Raw genomic sequence first — 22,277 nt, 5'->3', positions numbered from 1 at the left:
GAACTTGTGCCCGCTTCCCCCCCCCCCCCGCTCCTCTCATCACCCCCCCACCTCCCCCCCCCCGCTCCTCTCATCACCCCCCCACCCCCCCCCCCGCGGCGCCGCTCCCACCCGCTGGGGGCGCCCGCTGCCCGCGCGGGGCGGGGCGGGGCGGGGCGGGGCGAGCTCCGCCCCCCGCGCTTTGTGCCGCGCCTCGCGCTCCCTCCGCCTCCCGCGCGGCGCCCGCCGGGGCTGAGGGCGGCAGCGGAGCGGCGCGGCCCGGCCCGGCCCGGCCCGGCCCGGCGGGGCTTCCCGCCCCCGAGCGGCACCGCCCCGGGCCCTTCCCGCCGGCGCCCGGCTCCCGAGGAGCGGCGGCGGGAGGAGGAGGAGGCGGAGGAGGAGGCGGCGGGCGGCTCACCTGCACCGGGCCCGCGGTGCCCCCGCGCAGCCGAGCGGGATCCCGGCGCAGCGGCTCCATGGCGACCGCGGCGGTGGAGCCGGTGTACGGGCTCTCCGAGGACGAGGTGAGCCGGGGCGGGGGGCGGTTCCGGGGGTGTGTGTGTGTGTGTGTGTGCGCGGCGGTGCCGGGGTGCGTCCAGCCCCGCCCGCCGCCGTTACCGGGCCCCCGCCGGCCGGGCGAAGGTCGAGGGTCGGTCCGGGCGGGCGCCCGGGGCTCCGCGCCCCCGCCCGGCAGCGCTGCCGGAGCCGGGACACACGCGCGCACACACACACACACACACGCGGCCGCGGGGCGCGGTCCCCGCCGCGGGGCCGGTTCCCGGGGCCGGTTCCCCGGTGCCCGCCGCCGGCGAACAAAGAGCCGCGGCTGGCGGCGGAGGGGCCCGGGCCCGGGCCCGCCGGGGGGGCGCAGGCGGAGCGCGGCAGCCCGGGCAGGACCCGCGGTGACTGGTCCCCGCGTTCCGGCCTCAGCGGCCGGCGGCAGAGCCCTGCGCGGTGCGAGCGGGGGGAAAGTGCGCGAGCAGAGCCGCCCGCTTCATCTTACGCGAACGTTAAAAACCGGGGCTGATGCCTGTCTTAGCTCCTCGCCTTAGGGAGGCAGCCCCTTTTCCTAGTAGGCAGTGTGATAAAGCATCAGGAGAGGGGCAAGCGATGTTACCGTTCCGTGATTTCAGTACGGCAACTGTTAGTATCGGGCATATCGCTTGTCTGGGTTCTATTTTTACAGGCGTGAATAATAATCATTATAACAATATCACAGCCGTGCTTTCTCAGGGCTAAACGTGAAGGGCTGTCTGTCAGTCTTTTTGCAGTATAGAAGGAATGGGTGTAAAAAATCTGACTAGAAGTTGCCAGACGATTTTATTCCCTATTATGTTTGAACGGCACCAAATCGAGATGTCTTGTGCCATGTAATTCCATTTGGAAGGGAGGTTCTTTGGCTGGAGTGGGTGTTTTTATAAAGGGGGAGGGTGGGGGGTGGGCAGATCTGCTTTTGTTGATTTATAAAGCTGTGAGCACAGTCTGATTTACAAGGTTCTGTATGTGTGTGAAGGTAGGGGAGAAGAGGCTGCATTGCAAGAGCCTTGGGCGCTTAAAATCGGGGGGGGGGATCTTTTCCTGGGTCGTGTCCATAATCCTTCCCGTGAGGACAGGCCCGGCTGCAGCAGTCCCTGAGCCGCTCGCCCTGGCCGGCTCCCGTGGGCAGGAACGCGCTGGGTGCTGGGCCCTGGGTGCTGACCCTGCCTGCTCCAGCTGCTGGGTGGCCTGGACGGGCTGGAGGACCGGCCAGTGGGGCTTGCTGTCCCAGCACAGGCACCCCAAAACGCCCGAAGGGTGGTGGTTGTGTGCCTTCGCAGGTTTAGGGTATTGGCAGGAGTGCTCTGGGAGGGACAGGGAAGCCTGGGAGCTGTCCTGCTGTGTCCTACATAGGTGGCTGAGAACATAATACTGGAGCCTGGCTGCTGCTCTTTTTGTTGCCTGTGTACTCGCTGCTGTCTTTTGTCCCTGCCTCCTTCCTCGGCATATGCCGGTACTTGCACAGAATGTTAAACGACTGGACGGAGGAGCGCGGCGGCTGGCTGTGCGGCTCAGCACCCCGCTCCGCACCCGGGCTCCGAGGTGGCAGGGGGGTCTGTCGCTCCCCTCCCAAGGGAAAACCGAGCTGTTTGAAAAAGAGCTGCTCAGAAAAGCAAGCCTTTGGTCTCCGCGTGGTGACCCGTGGTGGTCCCGCGCCAGGGACACAGCGATGGCTGCGGCCACCCTACCTGCGAGGAACAATGGACCGGGTGGTTTTCTTCTCTGCTGCTGTAGGCCGTGCCGGTGCCGGACACTTTGCAGAACAGAGCAGCAACCACCTGAGAGGATGACAGGAGACTGCAAATGGAAATAGGGGGGGAAGAAAGAGGGAAAGGGGACAGGGTGAGGAGGGGCGTGGAGGAGAACACAGGCGGGATTACGCTGCCTGATGGGCAGTAGCTCCAATAAGCCAAGAGCCCGAACTGTTGTTGAGTCTGTGGTGAACGTGTGGGCAAGGGAAAGCACTGCGGGAGGAGAATCTCCCTCGGGAAGGCGGCTGTAAGTAAGCTTCATTAAAGGTAAATCTAAAGAGTGGTTGAGAAAGGCAGGTATCTTTACAGTTTCATTGCACACGGGCTTTTGTGGATAATGGCTTCCTATTAGCGTTGCCTTGGACTTGTCTTTTTGTTTTGAAAAGCAAAAGCTCTTTGCTAGTCTTGAGAGTCCAAATCAGGTATGACACATTTAGGCTATTAGTTTTCCTTTGTTCCTACCTCAGTTGGAAATACAGTTTGCAGTTCTGTTGTATACTGTTTTAGGTAGGATTTTAAGTAGGCCTTATGTAGGATTACAAGTCCTAGCACATTTGCTGACTGAAAAATGTATTTAAATGTAAGCTAGACTTGCTTAATGGCTTTCCATAAAAATAGCAGTATCTCTTACAAATAATTAAGCACAGGCTTAACTTCTACTTGCACAGTAGACGTACATGTCAGTAGGCCTACTTCATGTCTTAAACGAAGCATATGCTTGAGTGTTTGCAGAGTTTGTGCCTACATTAATCTCCATAAATAGCTGTAATTCTCAGTGGATACCTTCAATATGGACATCTGTTCTTATTTTGTTCAAATACTCTGATAGGCGTTAAGACACTCGGTAGTTTAGGGGCTTTACTGAGTCACAGATGACAAGCCAACCATTGCATTTCGCCACGGTCAGACTACGTTTTTCTTCAAGTGTTGTTTTCATAAATCTGCCTCTTTGTAAACAGGGGCTATAAAAATTTTTAGATTAATCTATTAGTTAAAATTAGCTGTAAATCAAATAATTTCTTTTCTAGGACCTCTTCAGCGTGAGGGTGTGACTTTAGCGCTGGCCCAGGTTGCCCGGGGGGTGGTGGAGTCTCCATCCTTGGAGCTATTGAGAAGCCATCTGGACGTGGTCCTGGGCAGCTGGCGCTGGCTGGAGCAGGGGCGGTGGGCCAGATGACCTCCAGAGCTCCCTGCCAACCTCAGCCAGTCTGTGATTCTATGAAATAATATTTACATAGGCTACTGCAAGCCTAGGTGCTCTCATGTGATCTTTAAATACCAGTGTGTGTAAAGACTTCCACCCCTGAGTAGCTGAAGGTGTTTTGTTCCCACAAAGAGCAGTGCTCCTTCGAAGCCAAGCTGCGTGTCCGTGCCCCACGCCTGGTTTGCGTGGGGGCCGTGTGTTAAACGCTCCGGCTGTCAACAGCGAGGGGTCGTCGGCGCTGGCCTGGGGGGCGACACCGGAGGCGCCAGCCCAAGGGCTGTAAGCCACCTCCCCGGCTTCTAGCCTGCCTTTGTGTAGGGAGTTGCTCCTGAGCCACATCAGGGATGTTGATTGTTTTTTTTTTTTTTAGGAGCTACTGGATTCATCTCAAACTTAATTTACTATTTAGTCACTTCCCCCCCAAGAAGAAAGGAAATATGTCCTTTAAAGAAGTCCTCCTCTCAGTAATTTCAGTTTGGGTTTCTTGAGAGGCATTGAATTGAATGTGGCCCAAACGAAATGGAAGGTTCCATGAGTATTCCCTTCCCCTTTCTCAGTGAGCTTAGGTGGAAGGAAAACTTGCAGCTTCTCGTATCTCATTTGGTTGACTAAGTAATGTGTCCTCAGGAAAAGATCCTTGAAGAAAGAGTATCTCTTTGTATTTTAAAATATAGGCAAAAAAGAGGTTCGTACATGAAACGGCTCTCTCCAGTTCCAGCATTCTTCTCTTTTCAAGTTCTATTCAACTTCCGTGACTTGTGATTGAATAAACTGCAATTACGAGCTTCCTACTGAGTTGACATTTTGTCATGCATTAGAAATTGTCATAAAGGAGCTTATGTTCGTGAAAGTATCTTGATGCATGAGAGAAAATTGCATATGCCTTAAAATAAATAGTTCTGGATGTAGTCACTGCAGCTCAGGCTCTTTTTCTCATCTTAGCTCTTGTGTGCTGTACTGGGCAAAGCACTGTGTGTGAGAAATGAATCCGGAAGGATTTCAAGACCTCAGGAGCCTCTGTGGCACTGTGTTCTTAATGAGATACATTTTCGGTGAAGACAAACAAAACCAGTTTTCAGGCGTGATGGAAAAGGTACCTGTGGATGGGATGAATTTCTGTGAAGCGTAGGCTTATCTTATCTAACAGCAGGGTAAAGAATAAAAATAAGATTTGCCCCACTGGTGTCATGTTGAAGTACAGCTTGGGCCACGAGGTGACAGGAGTATGGCTGCGGTACCGTGGATAGCTTGTCCCTGTGCAGACTGTTTCACAGTGAGGCACGTGGGAAGCTGGCTTTTGTGTCTTGTGTTTGCATCTTCCTGGTGGGTCTGTTGCTCTGGAATGATCTCCCTTGAGGGTGTCTCTTTCCCTGGGTTAATGAAGCTCCTCTGTGCACCTTTCCGTGGGGTCCATGAGATGGGGCTACAAAGGCTTCAAAAGGAATATGTTACTGCACTGCTTACTGATTAACTGGGTTTATTACTGAAGAAAAAGCCCTCAATTTTTCCTCCCCCCACTTGACTCGGTGACAAAGCAGTGACACAGTGGAATTCAGCGTCGGATTTTTCTATTCTGCCTTTGAAGCAAACCATCCATTTTTGCAATAAGCTGACGGTGAGCTGTTGGGGGGGGAAGGGTCTGCTCTAGATGGATTGGATTTAAGGCCGTGCTTCCCGATAGACTGCCTCCACGGTGCACCCGCCTCTGGCCCTCGCCCTGCTTCCGCACCGCAGCTGCACAGCGGCGGTTTTGCGAGGCCGGGCTGGCCCCGCAGGGCCCCGGCCAGGGCTGCTCTCCGGGAAGGGGCTCGGAAGCTGCGTCCCCCTCGTGTGGGTCTGCTGCTTACGTGGAGCAGGAGCCTTTTGGGTAGAAAACCCCCTTGGGTCCCCGGGAAGATGCGCCTTTTGTGAACAGCGCTGCGAGCACAGGCTCTTTAAAAAGAGAGGTCTCTTGGTTCTCCTCTGACAACCCTGGTTATAGAAACGCCTCACTCTTCCATCGGAGCGTGAGCTGGGGCCTCCCTTGGTCGCAGCAGTGACACAGTGTCTTAGTAATAAGCAATTCAGAATAGTGACTTTTTTATTGACTTTGTAAATGGAAAAAAAAAAAAACCCAAACCCTGAATTGGTTTTATAGATTCTAAGTGCGTTGGCTTCCCAGGGATAGCATGTAAAACTTTAAATGGTGATTTAAAAGTCTAGATAAGGAAGCCTTTCATAAATGAAAGGTCTTGCATATCTACTAGTTGTGGCATAATAACAAAATGAATAGGCTGTGGCTCTCGGTAGGTCAATAGATTTCCATAAAAGCTTGCATTTTGAGCCTGCTTTTAATGAGTTACAAGAATATTTGGGCCCCTATTACTGCCACTAAGTAAATTCTAGTTTTAATGTCAAATTAACGTAAGGCGGCTTGTACTAAACTGCAGGTCTGAGAGGAGGCACTTCAGTTCTGCCTGTGCACGCGTTCAGGGACGGCTCTGGCCGCGCTGCCCCTGCTCTCTTGCGGGGTGAGGGGGTTCTGTTGCAGTCTTGGGGGGGGCGCTGCGGGTGGCTGGGCCGTTGCTCGCCTTGCTGCCCAGCCGCTCTTGCTGGGGAAGGGAGGGCGAGCGTCTCGCCGGGTTCGGTGTTTCCCGGCTCCGTGCTGTGGCTTGGCCGTTGGAGGGCACTGTGGAATGGGAAATGGAGAGCCCAGGTTCTCCTCTCTCTCTGCACAGATACCATTTTCCTGGGAAGTAAACATGGACTGTGAGCCCCAGGCCTGGAGCAAAGCCCTTCGGCTGCCCCAGCAGTCTTCTCTGTCGCAGGGGCATAGCTTCCTCTGGGAGGTGGGCTTAATGAGCCTCTAATAGGGCTTTTTGTGTTTCTGGTTTGAAAATATAACCAAGGATGATATGAATGCCAAATGAGCTTACTTTCCAGAAGGGAATAAAAAGGATATTTTAAGACGTTATGGGAAGGAAAAGCGCACCGCTGCGGCTTCTAGGTTGGAGTTGAGTCTTTCAGACAGTGCGAGTTTCAGTGGGTTTATAATATTTACCCTTTCTAAACCAAATACAGCTCGCCATGCAAGATGGAATATCTCCACAGGTGCTGTAAGACCCAGAGGCCACACCAGAGGCTGTGGGACTCGGTGCCATTATCTTTGAGTGTCATACTTGTGGGTAATGCTGCCCACAGCTGAAGCAAGGCATCTGCCGGGGGGGCTACGTGAAGCAGCTGTGTGCTTGTGTAGCAAGATCTGATGGAGGTGCAGCCTGTTTGGCAGCTAACTGTTTTCAGCTGAATCGGGCTCAATTGAAAACCTCTCAGTCCCTGAGGATTATATGGGGCCAAGACCTCTTGCTTAATTAAACACTGTGGCATATAAGCTGGGGCTTTTCTGAGTGAGCTGGAAACTTCTAGGCCTTTTAATAGCAGTGAGGGATGGTTTATCTCACAGCTTCAGTCAATAAAAAGTTGTAGATCCAGTATCAGTGTGCAGCAGTAGTTGGATTTAGTTATGGTTTCGTAAATTTTGGTGTCAGTGAACAGAGGCAAATCTCATAAACTTTCGTGAATTTCTTCACCTTTTGCTTTCACTGCTACTTCCTCCTAAAGGTTTAGTTGTGCTGAATAAGGGAGTTTTACTGTAGCAGTGAAAGAAATGCTACTAGGCAGCCCTGTCCCCTTTTAGAAAGAAATGAAGTGTAATCTTGTGAACACTGTTATTTTCGGTAAGCTGGGTAGGAATGCAGTGGCAGGTTGGGTGACTTCTCCGACTTGCGCACCGGCAGAAAGGAATGTGGTTTTACTGCTGGCATGCTCAGCTCAGCTTGGGACTTGAGCTGCTGCCATTTCATTATTAAAACCTGCCAGGGGTTTTACCTTCAACCGGGAGTAGAACTGTAGCTTTCAGAAGTATTTAACCTGCTGTCATGCCAACTTTTTCTGGCATGGGGTTTTTAAACTGCTGAGATCCTAATGCTGGGGCGCTCCCTTTCCCTGCTCCCTCTGCCGTTTCCTCTCCCCTCCCATAAAGAAGGAAGAAAAACAAAACCTTAGGAAAGGGATAGTTTTCTGTAAAGAGGCAGCAATTTACTGGTAATTAATTTTAAAATAAGAGATGTGGTTAAATTGCACAGGCCTGGAAGCTAACTGCAGTTAAAATAGTTAATACTCCCCCTTCCCTCCACCCAACAGAAGAAATCCAAAAACTCAATTCTTGAAATGTATTATGAAATGTCTGTCTTCCAGATAATGTCTTGACTGGGTAACAAACTCAGTGTGTATGTTTGTCATTGCTCGTTTTTCCTCCCTCCGTTCTTTTAACCTTAATTCCTGTGCACTGGCAGGATGTAGGTATTTGTCAGAATCCCGATTTCTAGGAATTGGGAACCTTGCCTGTAATCAAAGGAAATATCTACAGTTCTGAGAACACAGGCAGGATATGAGGAATAACTCCATGAATGAGTTGTGCTTTGCACTTAAGCTATAGTACCTTATTTTTGTGCCTTACTGCATGGATTCGTGTTGTTCTATTGGTATCACGCCAACTCAAGACAGATTTTCTTTTTTTTAATGTAGTTTATTTGCTGGAGAAGAGCAGAATTGTTTGGAATGGTGCACAGTCATGCTGTCCTCTCCTTTGGCAGTTCCTGGTTTTGCAGAAACCTGACTTGAGGGTGGAAGTATGTTCATAGAATCTGTGCTTTTCTGTGTTTCGTTTTGAACTGAAAGCAGTTCTTGCTCGTTTTAAGCATCTCTCTGTAGATGATCACGCTGCGTTCATGGCAGAATTTGAGAGATGGGGTGAGGAGTGAGCCTGGGTAGAAGGCGTCCTGGGATGACTTCCCGAGCTGCCCCGGGCCGGGGGCTGGCGCGCCGGGGCAGAACGGGGCTTCGGTCCCTGGGCGCGGCTCCACCTCGCCCCTCTCCTCCCGGAGGCGCGGGTCTCGAGGGCGGAGCAGCGGTTTATCTGCCAGGAATGAAGTGGTCTGGAAGATAAACCAACAGCAAGGAAGAAGTGGTCTGGGATACGTCGAAGGGAGGAGAGCCAAAGGCATTTTTTTGGGTTTGTGCTCTGCTTGCAGTCCTGCTCCTCCATGTATTTATCTAGTTTCTCTGATGAGAGCGAGGATATCAGGTCTCCTTCGTGCCGTGGAGTAACTTACAGAAACTGTCATCAACTTTAGCAATAAGTCAACAGAAGTATTTAACTTTTTAATCATTGAGAAATTACACTAGAGACATGGCTTCACATTTTCAGTATTTTATTCTGCTGAATACCAGCCAGACTTTTTTTCTTCCTAGCTTTTAGTGTGTCTGTATGAAATCTTGCTTCATGTCTTCTGCTAAATGAAAGCAGACATATCACTAAAACTTTTTTGTCTGTTTGTTTGAGCAAACTTAATAAATGATCGTTTATTAAAAAAAAAAAAATTCTTGGCTGATTTTACAAGTTTTCACAACCCCTCCTTATGGCCAGCTAGCGATAAGGTATTCTGGCCAGTGTGTAATGGAAACCATAGTCTTGCAATCATCAGATCCTGATTCTGCCGTGTCCAAAAAGAAGTAATAAAAAAAAGAACTGAATGAAAATGAAAGACTGACTTTGTATTATAAACAGATTGCCTCACTTCCTTGGTTTGAATTCGGAGATACAGATTCAAGTCTGTGAAAGGTCCTTGAGCCTTAAGTCCCTGGAAGCTAGGAGGTAATACCATTTTGACGTTGCCAGGTTTCTCCCTGTATCTTACTCTTTTTAGTGCTTGCCTTCGGGCGGGGGGGGAGCACTTTGCTGGCCCAGTTGTACCTTTGGCCGGTATATCCATGCCTGTGAGTTAAAGGATGTCTTTTGTGTCCTGTGTTTTCATATTTGTGTGTCCTTTCTTAGGTAGTAGAGATGTCTAGAATTGAAATGGGAAAGGGCCGGTAGATCACCCTGCCCGGTGACAGCCGGCTCGTGCCGCTGAGGCCCCAGAAGCTGCAGACTGCTCTGGACTGGCTCCCGGGCCTGAGCGGCCTCGCCGCGGGACTTGCTGGGTGACGAGGGGACGGGCCCCCTGGGTGCTGCCACCCCACCCGTGAGGCAGAGCCGGGTCCCTTGGGCAGTGCTGCGTGGGGTCGCTGGAAAGCTGCTGGCGTTGCCCGCCTGTTCCGAGGGCCTCAAAGCTGCGAGGTGCACCTCTGGCAAAGGTTTTGATGCGGGGCCTTGTGGGGTCAAGGAGAGTGTCGTCTCGGCTCGCTGACATTGCGCCTCTGGTCTGGTACGTCATGGAGTGTCACGCAGATATGCTGCTACATTCAGAAATATTTTTAAAGCTTCTCAGTCCTCACGCGGCTGTCCACTGGCAAAGTCTGGAGGTGTTAGAAATGGCAATTCCCTGCCGTGGTGAGGAGTTGGTGGAGGGGAGGTGACCAGCTGGTCCCGGCATGTGCCCAGTGGAGGAAGACCAGGTCTGCCCAGGGTCTGGTGTTGGAAGAGTCGGGTTTGTGGTGGGAGGGGGCGGCCAGGCCGAGGGTGTCTGAGACGCGACAGCCCAGGCATCTGGCAGTGAAGCTGACTTGGCTGCTCCCATGCGAGGCCCTTTAGCCCAGTTCATTAAAATGAACTGAAATGCGGATTTCTGGGTTCAGTGCTGTGTGCTCCCTCTGCCCCGGGGTCCCTGCTGCCGGGGGGGGGGCCGGGGCAGGCCTGGGCACAGCTGTATGTGCTGTGGGCCCCCAGCTGATGCTCGTCTGGCTGCCAGCTGCGAGTCGTTGGGCTGAGGGTGGCTGGGCGTTAGGCGTGGGTGGAGGTGAACCTGTGGCTCCGGGAGCAGCTGATTCAAATTTAGGGGATTTGCCCTGCTGAAAGGGGGGGCTGGTTTCAGCTGCCTGCCCCTCTGCAGGGCTGTTAGATTGCAGTAGCTGCCCGAGAGGGGATGGGAGGCAGAGGTATGTGGCAGGAGCTGCTGGGGGGGTGGTGGAGGGTGCTGTGAAGAAGGGAGGGCAGGATACGTGCTGTTTGGTGGCCGGGAGCTACTGGGTTGGCTCGTCTGGGTCACGCGAATCCAAAGCTTTGGCCAGAATCCGGACCCTGATGGAATCTGGGGTAAGTTTGTCTGAAGACGGCTCCTCTGTAGCCTTCTGGAAATGTTAAATTGACGAACTCCCTAGCAAACAAGTAGAGAAAAGAAAGGTTTCTTGAGTTTGCTTGTCATGATGTTTGTGGTGATGGGCATGGTGAAGAGGGACACGTGGTGTGTGGACAAAACCATGCGTCTGTGCTTTCTGCTTTGTTCATGAGGCTAAATCAGCATAAGCAACAGAATTGCTGCTTTTGAAAGAGCAAGTAGCTATGTACTTGCTTGCTTAAACTCTGTTCTTACTAAGATGATGTTATATGTGTTGTAACAAATGGCCTAGCCAGTATTTTATAACTATTGAGCCAAAAGAACTTGAAAGTACTCTGGCTTGGACATGTCTTGCTTTAGTAAACTATATGATAGCTGGACATTGTACGGAATACCTAAATGGCGTATACATAAGCTCATTTTATAGCTGTGGTAGTGTTGTCTTTGTTTAAAGTCTCAGTATTACTGGGCTCACCTCCCTGGCTCTGTGCATGCTTTTTTTTTTTCCCCCCTGTTTTTTTAAAGTCCAGTCTTGGTGCTAAAGCTCACACGCAGGTCGATTGGTAGATAGGCACTTGAGGAGATGGTGAACTTCCCTGCACTCATGAAGAAAGCTGATTCGGGAGGACGAGGAGAGGCAGGCTGGGGAGCTGAGCACCTGAGGGGGCATGTGCCATAGCAGGGGAGCTGCTTCCCCGCTGAAGTTAGGTGTCCTCATGTGTGACTCTTCATTGGTGCCTGTAGTGGCATTTGGTAAACTCTGTACCCCTCAAAGTACTTGTATCTAGAGCTTTTGGGGTGGTGTTCTAGCTATTTAAAATTTTTCTTATTGGAATACCAAAAATATTGTGCTCATACTTTTTAGTAGTATATCGCTACTGTATCTTACATTGTACTGAGTAGGGAATTTTACTATTTTTAATGGCTACAGATATGTTTAAACCAGGCACAAAAAGTCTAGGCATTGTGCAGGTACAGTTACTTATCTAAACTTGTGGAAACTTCTTGAATCTCATCAAGTTACTGACTGAATAGTAGCATTTCCTTATGGTTAGGAGATGTTCACCAACCATGACAAAAATGTTTGCTCATAATGTGATTTATTTTTTGTACATCTAGGGAACTAAATTAACATCTTGTTGCAGCTTAAGTGGGGAGGATGGATGGCTTTGCTTTTCCCTTACCCTTCCCTAGTTCCAGCTGTGATTTCTCCTTGCTGTTTGTGCTGGCACTTGCCTGATATCAAGGTAAATTGATACAGGTTAGTCAAAAAGGATTAAAATAAATCACAGTTTAGGCTGGGTTAGCTTTCTGCTGTTGCAGTGAGTTAAGTGTGCCTGCTCTGCAGTCAGACAGTCTTGCCGTTGTCTCGGATAAGCGGTGGAGGCGTGTAGTTGGATGGGCAGGAGAAAGACCTTTATTTTCATCCTTGCTGTCTGTTTTGTTTCGGTTCCACCCGCTCGAGTCTTGTCCCTTAGTATTTTATTCATTCCCAGAGTCTCCAGAAAAGCGTGAGCTCCTGGAGGTGAGGCAGGAGATCCCAAACAGGGTGCCAAGACTCGCCGTGGCGTGGTGGGCGATGCGGGCTCCGGCCGCCTGGCCCCGGGGAGACGCTTCGCTCCCGGTGCGGGGCAGCTCTGCGGCTGCGTTTTCCCGGGCAGGGGAGGCTGCTCTCCAAGCCCCTGTGGCATCCCGGTGTCCTGGCAGTGGCCTTCGCAGGGGCTCACCGGTGCGTGCTGCTTGAGCAGAGGCTCATTAGGTAGCGCAGTGAGTAGGATGAGTCTTTTTTCCCCGTCTTCTCCATCGGTAGTACCTCCCTGCCTCTGAACCGCCTGCTCCTGCCCAGCAGGAGGGCTGCTTCTCCTGCCTTGTCATCTCCCTGGCTGGATCTCGTGCTACTTCTTGCCCACAGTTCTGGTACAAATCTTCTAGAGGTATTGGTTGATAAGAGGCTCGTAAGAGACAAGTCCAAGAGCACTCTCATTAAAAACTAGATATTCCTAGGGTATTAGCAGCTTCAGAGTACCACAGGTGTTTGTCGTTCCGCACAGGCTTGCTTCTGGCTGTGACCATAACCAGCTGTTTAACTGACAGTGCTCTTTGCTGTGCTGTCATTGTGGCTTCACTGAAGCCTTGATGAGCAAGAGTTACAACATCTACCTTGTGCAGCAATATGTCTTTTTCAGCTCATCAAAGGTCTGTGCTCTGTTAACTCCGTGCGGTGCTACCCACAGAACACCCAGAAGGTTTTACCTGCCGTGGTATCTCTGTGCCCCCGTTGCAGCACTGCTCAGCCCCAGCAGAGAGGTTGAGGTGTCACGGATGGAGACCCAAGCCAGCTGCTCTGAACTCGGTGTCGACCCTGCAGGAGCTCTCCCACTAGAGATGTCCCTTCCAACCCAAATTATTCAGTGACACTGAAGTCTCCAGGGCTGCTGAAGTGTCGTAACAGATGTATAGTTTCTCAGAGCACGTTTTTTTCCACTTCTCAGAGTTTATTTTATTCTAGATTCATGTTACGAGCCTTGGCTTATCCTGCTGATTAGGAGGCAGCTTTGGGCTGACTGACCAATTGATTATTTGAGTGCTTTTCTGACAGCAAGAAAGTCAAAGCCAAGTTTGAAAAGGCATCTCCTTTGCCCAGTGACTGTTTGCTCAAAGAATCAGCGGAGGCTTTTGTGTTAGATGTGTTGGGCTTCCTCATCTAGCTGGCTGTGTACCTGCACGAGCGAGCCGGTGGAGCCCCATCAGCGTGTCTGCGCTCCAGGCAGTGCTGCCCCAGCAAATTGAGAGGGAGGGGATGGGAAGGGCCATGCTGGCCCACCAGTAAGGGTGGGCTAGAGCTTTGGAAGCCGGGCATGCGTGTGGAGGCCAGCAGAATTTCAAAACAGCCTTTAGTAGAAGTAACGGGCAGTTAACTGAAATCTCTCTGGGTTTTGGTGTTGTCCTCTTTACGAAGGGGATTATTCTGGTGGTGCTGTCCTGTTGGCGGTTTTTATCCAGAAAAGATTCTCATTCTATGATCTAACCAGCACGGTAAAGCCCTTGTGTTTTTCACCCCTTGTTGGAGAATGTGATTTCATGTATACCTGATGCGGTTTAGGGCCCAGCTGTGCTTTTCCGGCCCCCCCGGGGAGGGGGGAGCTGGGTGCAGCCAGGAGGGTCCCGCACGCTGCCTCGTCCTGCAGGTCCCAGGCTGGCCGGGACTGGGGGACGAGGGCAGGCTGGGTTTTCCACGGACATCCTGTGCTTGGACCAGGGGTCGTGCGAAGGGAGGCTGTGCAGGCAGGTTTTCTTTTTATCTTGCTAGTTTCTGTTGTAGTTTAAAAGTCAGATGTTGTAAAACAGATTGCCGCTGGGTGTGGATTACCTACGAGGTCATTTGTATGCATGGGTGCTCTTAGGGAGGGCCCTTTTGGAAGCTACAGGTTCTCTGTAACAGTTAATGAGCAGCCTCAGAGTTAAGACGGTAAAGTTTGTAGCGAATGTGTTTTCAGGTCTTGTGGGGATCATGTGCCTGTGTCACTTTTTTTCCTTAGACTATTGTCCAAAATGCGGGTTGGAACTGGTACATATTTTAAAGCATTCCAGTCATTACTTCAGTCACTGTGTTTTGAATGGCACTGTTATTAAAGAAATGCCTCCAATACTTGTTTGAACTAATTTGGCAAAAACTTATGTTGTTCCTTCACTCTGCTGAGGCGTTGAAAGTTTACCTTCAATCCGTTGTGCTACTGTCATGGAGTATGATTTTACTTTAAGTTCGGCCAGTTCACTACAGAGCTACTTGTGACTGCATTTGTTTTTCAGTTCACTCCAGTGAGAGACAATTAGGTGTGATTTAATGCAGGTAACTGTAACCCGTGCCAGTGTGCTCTACGCTGCACAGCTTCCAGCGGGCTGTGTGTCCTCACTTGTCTGCACACTACAAGGGATGGCGTTCTCACTTTGAATCCCTAAACCTTGCCCAGGAAGCCAAGCCATTACCCTGTGCAGCAAACCCCAGGTGAGAGGGAGTTCGAAGGTGAGCGGTGAAATGACAGTTGCAGCCTGTAACTGGGAAGGGACATTGTTAAGTGCTGTGACCACCTTTGGTTTTTTGGCAGCTCTGTACTTCAGATGCCAGGACTGCAGCATTTGGAAAATGAGATGAGGATCCTCCGAGCGAGCGGTGTAGCTCTGCAGGCTGGAATACCCATGCTGATGGTGTTTGCTAATGCAGGAATGCACTGCTGAAGCGCTCTGTGTCATTGCTAGCGTTGCTGTGGAAACCTGAATTTTCGCACCGGCTGGTTTCGGTGCCTTGAACGCCTGGCATCCCGATGTTTATCAGGGGGGTGAGGCAGCTCTGCAGCTGATGTCTGTCGGGGCCGGTGTGCCGCTGCTGCTGCTGGAGGTCTGACCCGAGGTAGCTGTGGGCAGGAGGTCTGATGGTTTTCAGGTGTGTTCCGAGGCTGGGACCCTCTGCCTCGCCGTGCCCCTGCTCCTTCCCTCGCCCTTCTGCGGCACCGGCTGCCTTTGGGCAGGGCAGGTCGTGTGGGGAAGAGCCGCCTGTCAGGAACGCGTGCTGTGTGTGCTTTGTTCCCTGTAGGTGTGATGTCGCTGGAAATCCAGGGCCTCTGTGTGGGAAAAGCTGTCCACAGCTCTAATCTGGACTTCTGAATTTTTCTTGCTCTGGCGTTCACATAAGTCACGTGTTTGCCTAGCAACAGCTTTTTTCATTTTGAGACACTTTCTGTTTTCCTTCCTGCCGGATATCATGATCTTGTTTGTTACCTGTGAAACCAGATGGTTGTGTTCTGCTCCACATCACTGGGGATCGGTGTTAAATACAGAGTTACAAACACGGGCTTCAAGCGTAGGAGCGTCTGGCCTTTGCTGTAAAGGACTGGCACATGAGGATGGCTGCAGATCTTGACCTTCGGATTTCATGTCTGGTCTCTGGTTCCCATCTGTGCTTATTATGTCATCTTAGGTGAAGGTGATATTCATCACACTTCAGAAGAGCTTTAAGCCCTTCTCCGCTGTTAAATTGGCCATTAATGTTGTTGAAATCCTTAGTCTTATGTAGCTTAGGCTGAAGCATGCTTGCTGTTTTACTGACACTAAAGAGATTTTTTTGAACAATCAAGAGTCTTCCAGCCAGATGGACAGACATGGTTGTTGGTAAATGGAAGCAGAGAATGACCTTAGAAAAGCTTTTTCGTGGAGATGTTCCCCCCTGCAATATTCCGTAAGTGCTTTCACTACCTGAAAGGTACATTAAAGGCAGGAGATATATGAGAGCGCAGGACAAGGGGGTATATTGATTTTACTGTTATCTTTTACAATTTTCTGACCTCACTTGTAAGTTTTGGGGAAGGCTGGATAAGGAAAGAATAGAATGACCGTATCACTATTTGAGAGCTAAAAACGTGAGGAGGTAGCACCTCACTGCAGATGAGTGCAGGGATATTTAAATATCCCCATCAGAAGATAGTAGCAAATTAAGTAGTAGGCTTTGCATGCCAGTGAACCAGTCTGCTGGGTTGGCTGGCACTCTTAATATTAAATAAAAATTACCCTTTTGCATTCAAGCAATGACTTGGGCGAGACTACCTGTGAGATTCTTCATTTATTTCAGCTAACTTACAATTCAGTGGTAGTCCTCCTGGCTGCGCTGCTGCTGGGATGCAGTATGGTCTAGTTGGAAAATTACTGAGCTGAAAAGCTGCTGTGCTTCATTTGAGATGATCAAAATGAAACAAGACCAAGTTGTTGCAAAAGGTTGAAGGCTTAGTGATTAATGTTAATTTCTTGCTCTCATTACTTCACTGCATCTTTGGCAACCTACCTATTGTGCTGTGACTTTTTTTTCTGGGTTAGTCATCTTCCCATTCCTTGGCAGTTACTCGTTACATGGGAGGAACTTGTACTTTTCCTCTAGTGCTGTTTTCTCCAGCCTGCTCCTTCTGTCATTCCCTACAGCATCACTCCGAGTTCACCAGTTTGACTAGGTATTGAAGTTCTGTGGTGTTTTTTTTTTCCTTGCTATGAAAATGCTTAGGAATAGGGAATAAATACCTCTGATCCCTGCTTCGTAGAGCCGTTGTTAGGCAGGCCGTTTCTCTAGGTTGGTGGCTTTCAGATTTCCCTGAAAATAGCGAAGCCTCCCTTGATGAAGCAGGCCACGATTTGTGCCACACAGGCTACTGTCTTTTCCCTGCCCGGGGCTGGGACCGCTCCTGTTATCCCCGCAGCCTGTGTTGGAAAGCAAGCCCGGGTTCGGCAGGCAGTGGGTGTTCCTGGACGCCAGGCTGATGCTTTGGGTTAGGAATTACTGCCGTGGGCCTGCGCACCACCGCTGGAGAAGCTGACCCTGCTGTGGCTGCGACCTCTTCCTTCCCCCCAGGCCCCTGATGCAACACTGGATTGAGGGCTGCGGATTTTTGAACAAGTGAAGCTCACCTGTTCACAAAATGCTTGTTTAGGTTGTATTCAGCAAACCTTGCAAACCGTTTTCTTCTTCTTCTGCGTACAGTAAGAATGTGTGTACTACAGCTTCCTAGCAAGAAGCAGAAGGATGAGGTTATGGCAGCGTAGGGTCACTCTGAATTGATTAATCTGACTCGACCCCTTCCCCTCCATCAGGTACAGCGACCAAGAGCAGCAAACCTAGTCAGGTCAATGAATTGAACTGGCAGAAAATGAATCTCTTTCGCTGGGCTAATTTTGTGTCAAATCGACCTGCTGGCCAGACTTACTCTGTGTCTGTCTGAGTGGTGGCTCAGAGGCGAGGCAGGTATTGAGAGTGCGTGTTGGTGAGGGGATGGGACAGGTGCCCTTTGGGGGTAATTGCAGATGGGCTTAGTCCAATATATACAGCTTGCTCAGGGTCCACTGTGTCTGATTTTTTTTTCAGTTTTTGATGTGTTAAAGCTTCTTTTTTGCTTGTAAATTGCTGATTTCTGTGTAGGTTAACTTAGGGGTCCGAAAGTCTACTTGATTTCTTGGGAAAAGAATATTGTGCTTAAGATGCTTTAATTTTAGAAGATCCAGTTCCTGTATATTGCTTTGGCAAATTCATCTATGGGACTCTTTCACGAGAGAACATGCAGGGTAAAATGCTATGTCTTTTATTGTTCTTGGTGTTCAAAGTTAATTTGTCTTCTGAAATGTTGCCTGCAAAACACAACTAAATTTCTTCGGGATGCTTTGTGGGGGTTTGATGAAAAAGCCAGAAGTTTCACAAAAGGTTCAGACACTTTTTTTAACTGAACTTCCTTGGCGATTGCTTGAGTTGTACCTGCTGTTTATTGGAGATCCTGCATGCAGAGAGAATGTTTTTAAGTGAGTACTTGGCACTCGCTGATGTCCCCTGAGGAACCTGGGAGGGGAGGAGAGTCCAGAAGACTTTGTAAACAGACTTTGACTTAGTAGTGCAGTTCATGTACGCTGGGCTGGTTCTCCCTGCTAAATCCTCAGGACCTGTGAGAACGCTGCTGCTTTGGAGGCGGTTTTTGTTGTCTGGGTGGTATTTAGCTGGGTGTGGGAAGTCACCTGGGTTGTATCGCCATTCTGGAAGTTTGGGTTTTCCCTTTATGCACCAAACTTTCTGCTTGCCAGATACATCTCAGCACAGCCACCCTCATTTTTATTTTGTGCTTGGTGATTTAACGCAGCCTGTTTGAAGTCTGAACAAACAAATAACTTACCCCGGTATTGTGCCCTAGCACTGCCTGAGTTTTGGAGTTCATTTGGTCAACAACTTAAAGCTGCTTTTGTTTATTTTTGAACAAGTGTGGTGGGGGGAGAGAAGAGATAAAGGAGGGATGGTTTTATTTTGTTTGCCTTGTGACGCTGCTGGCGCCTGTCAACTTCACTTGATTTTTTTTTTTTTTTTCTGACAGATTTAGCACTTTTCTTAGTGTCATAAATTCCTTACCAGCAGTTTAATTTTCTGGAGCTGTTACCTGATCTGGGCAGATTTTTCCATATTCTGTATAAACAACTGCAGTATGAAGTTGTGTATAAGCCAAATAACATCACACAGGATGTCTAAGGCTATGTATTGTTTTGAAACTCCAACATATATAAAAGTAGTAGTCTGTTAAAGGAGGCAGCTCTATGTGCAGTTGGATTTTGGTGTATCTGTATTTTCCCCTTCACTCTGTGCAGCCACTGTAATCGTTTAGAAACAAAATTGGACTTCCTGTAGATGCTCTTGCTATTTCTGAGAGGGAACATAACTTCATTTAAACCTGCCTGGAGGAAACTGCCTTTGTTCTTCAGACTACTGTTAATTTGTATTGTCCCAAGAGCTTTACTTGCTGTATTTCATTCATTATAATAATCATATGTTGTCTTGGGGGAAAAAAAAAAAAATATCCTATTCTTGATGTTCTTGACAGAGCTCTCTAAAAGTAAAAGACTTTGTGGTGTTAGCACATCCTTCACCAGCAGCTCTGTGTAGGATCCCTGTGCTGCTTCACCGGTGGGCTTCTGCTGTTCAGGGAGAGATGTTGTCTCATGCTTCAGCACTGGGCTCAAAAGTAATCTAAAACTCTTCTGTCTAAAATGTTGAGCAAAGATGTTAACAGTTATGGAAGTGGCTTATACTTGTAATCACGGGCTGCTGAGTTAGGTACAGCTAAGGAAACGAGTATGAAACTCTGACTCTTGGAAACTTTATACTGGTTGTGTAATCCTGGGGCTGCAGTCAGTTGTGGTGCTTCTACCTGCGGTTACTGACCCCGTATCGCGTTGCTAACACCACAGAAGACGAGGTAGGAGCTGTTCAGTTGCCTCGTAACTTGGCTAGGGAACTCTGCATTGCTGTGCCCTCTGCTCCTTCCTTTTTCTGCTTCTTCCAAGAACACGCATCTGTGCTGCTCTGGGATGAGGTCCTGCTCGGAGATGATGAATGGCTGACCTTATTGCAGATCTTCTGCAATACATTGATTCTGAATGTGGCTTTTGTTCGGCACATTGAGCTGCGTTTTGCATCCAGAATGTCTGGCAGAACACAAAGTCCATCCTTTGTTTCGGATAATGAGTGTTGAATATTTTAATGAGTGTTTCTTAGTCTAGTCAGTGTCAAGTACCAGTTTGGGAACAAGGGACTGAGCTAACCTCTGAGCTTTGTCCAGCAACAATCCATTTATTTATAGGATTTCATAAATTCCTGAAGAGTTTCCTATGAGCAATTAATACGAATAATAAAAAGAAAAAGCCAAACAACATACCAAACCCCCCCAAAACAAAACAAAAAGACCCTAACCAAAAAACCAAACCCAAGCTTTCCACCCTCAATATGTGTGCAGAAATTACTGATATGAAACAACAAAGTTTTCAGTATCACTGTAATTTTTTTCCCTTTTCTTTATATGAATTTCTTCTTTTACAATGTGAAAACTGTTTTTCTTAACTACCGCTGTTTTTTACAATACCTTGACTTTTGTCCACATCTTTAGCTGTTGATAATGTATCTCCCTATGTCAGTGGACACGGGAGAAGGAAAGCATTGGCTTCCACTGTGGGATTTGCTGTCTTTCCTGCCGGGAGTGTCTGTGTGGGCTCACTCCTTAACTTCCCAAACCTAATCAGTCTAGGCCCAAATTAGACACTGCACAGTTTTCTCATTCTTTTATGAGCCACCATAGTTTTCAACTGTAACACCTTGCTAGCCCTAGACTATACATATAAGTGACAAATACTCTGCGAACAAAGAAAGTAAAATCTTTGTCAGAGGGCTGCTGTGATTTTTAAAGTGAGTAGGAAAGAAAGGGAGGGAGAGAGAGGTGGAACACAGAGTGCAAGTGTGTTGGAAGTGGCAAGAGTACAACCGGGATACAAAAGCCTGAGCACTTGACGCTTGTGGTGAGCGTGGATCCTTTCTCCATCAGCTTGGCTCAGGCACTGGTTTGAGTGGTGGGTTTTTCCTCCCCTGATCTGGGCAGAGACTGTGGCGGGAGTGATTCATCCCCCAGAACTAGAAATCCATGCGGAGCAGAGCTTACAGTCGGGTTTGCCTTAAGGGAAGAGAGGTACTGCTGGAGGATATGACTTGATGTTTTTTTTTTTACAGAAGAAACTTGATCAAGAGAGAGAAGAGAGGCCAGAGGAGTGAACTGCTGGGTTGACTGACAGCAGCACTCATTGAAATGTTAATGTGTTTGAAAGTTTCTTCGCCAGGGAAGATTGGAAACTCATGCAGTAACATTAATTATTAACTTCAGTTGAGAGCTAGAAGATCTAATTTAATTTTAGGTTGGATAATAGGATGATTCATGCAACAAAACAAATTGTCTCGGAAAATGGAGTTTTTCTGTGAAAACTGACATTCCTGGCTTCTGCTCTGAGCCGGTCTGCTGCAGTTGAGCTGGTACACTAGTGAAAAGGTAACAGTGACTGGGCGAAGAGCCCAGGCTGAGTTCCCCCCACGGCTGGCTCTCAGTGTCTCTGAAGGCGTGGGCTCTGCGCCTCGGTGTTTCGCCCTGCAGCCTCCGGCACCTCACTGCAGCACCGGGGGAGTGCCGGGGCTGTGGTGCTTCTGGCCTGAACCTGCCGGGGAGTCGTCTCTCGTGGGGCTGGGTGGGTGCTGAGCACTGACCGAATGCAGCTGAGGGGCTTCGCAGCTTCCTGGCTCCCCGAGAGGCCTTGCAGAGAGCAGGGACATCTGTCCCGGTCCGCCTTCCTCTCTGCATGCGTGTAGGTGGTAGGAACCGGGAGTTAACGCTGCTGCAGGTGATCGTGAAGCAGGCTGTTAGAACATGGGGGCTCGGACCCTCTGCAGGAGTTGCTGCCGGGTGCTGAGCCCTCCCCCACAGCTGGAAGGGGTGCCCGGAGACCCGCTGGGGCAGCCCTGGCTCCCAGCTGGGCAGGGTCAGAGCAGGCTCCGGGGGGTTGCCCTCCAGTCCCGTGTCACCAGCCTCCGCTGGTGAGGGCTCCACAGCCTCTGGGCCCTGTCCCATGCGTTAACCCCCCCCCCGATGTGGATGATGTGCCCTTCTGTTGAGCTGGGATTTCCCTTGTTTCAGCTTGCGGTGCTGGCTTGGCCTCTGGCCGCGGGGACTGGGCTGTCCCTGGGGAGGGCTCACAGGTGGGCAGCAGTTACAGCCCCTTTGCCTTCTTCAGGCTGGACAAACCCACCTCCCTCAGCTTCTCCTGCAGCTTTTACCTCCGGCACCCCGAGCCCGTCAGGGCAGCCTCTGACATCAGGAAATACATTTTTATTTTGGCCCCCTCCCCCAGTCTTTCTAAAAGAGAAGGGAAAGCGCTGGCTCAGGTCAGCCGTTCTAGTGGGCCGTTGAGGTAGTGACGCGTGGTTTCTGATAGCCCAAAGCGATGGCATCCTAAGCAGCTCTTCCCGGCAAAGGCCTCTGCGCCCGTGTCGGGGAGCTGGCCCAGGTGGGGAAGGGCTGTGCCCTCCCCAGTCCCGTCCAGGAGAGCCCCCCGGGCCGGGCTTTGTGCTGGGTTCTGGCTGCTCCACTCCGTCCTGCGAGGTGTGGGGCTGCTGGGGGCTTCCCGATCTCCTGTATTGTAAAACAGGCTTCCTCTTCGCCAATTTCTTACTCTTGTTAGAGTTCCTGGCGTGTTGGATTTGACTGTGCTAATCATCCAGCTCCTGCAGACTTTCTGCTCTCCCCACACTAGAAAATGAATTATTTCCTTTCTGGTTTGGTAGAATATACAGTAATCATTTTCTTTCAGGTAACACATGCACATATG

The 22,277-nt window shown here is 50.0% G+C and overlaps 1 protein-coding gene across 1 annotated transcript in view; it reads left to right on the top strand.

Annotated features, from left to right (window-relative positions):
- Nucleotides 1–305: 305 nt before the first annotated feature.
- NEDD4L (NEDD4 like E3 ubiquitin protein ligase) overlaps nt 306–22,277 on the top strand; it is a 185,540-nt gene continuing 163,568 nt past the window's right edge. The window contains 1 exon segment of the mRNA XM_042804482.1: nt 306–503. Coding sequence (XP_042660416.1) covers nt 456–503 — 48 coding nt within the window. The 5' untranslated portion in view covers nt 306–455.

This window comes from Tyto alba, unplaced genomic scaffold (assembly GCF_018691265.1).
Source record: "Tyto alba isolate M040663 unplaced genomic scaffold, T.alba_DEE_v4.0 Super-Scaffold_42, whole genome shotgun sequence".
Taxonomy (NCBI): Eukaryota; Metazoa; Chordata; class Aves; order Strigiformes; family Tytonidae; genus Tyto; species Tyto alba.
Note: the sequence above shows the minus strand (reverse complement) of the source record. Positions and strands in the feature narration are given on the sequence as shown.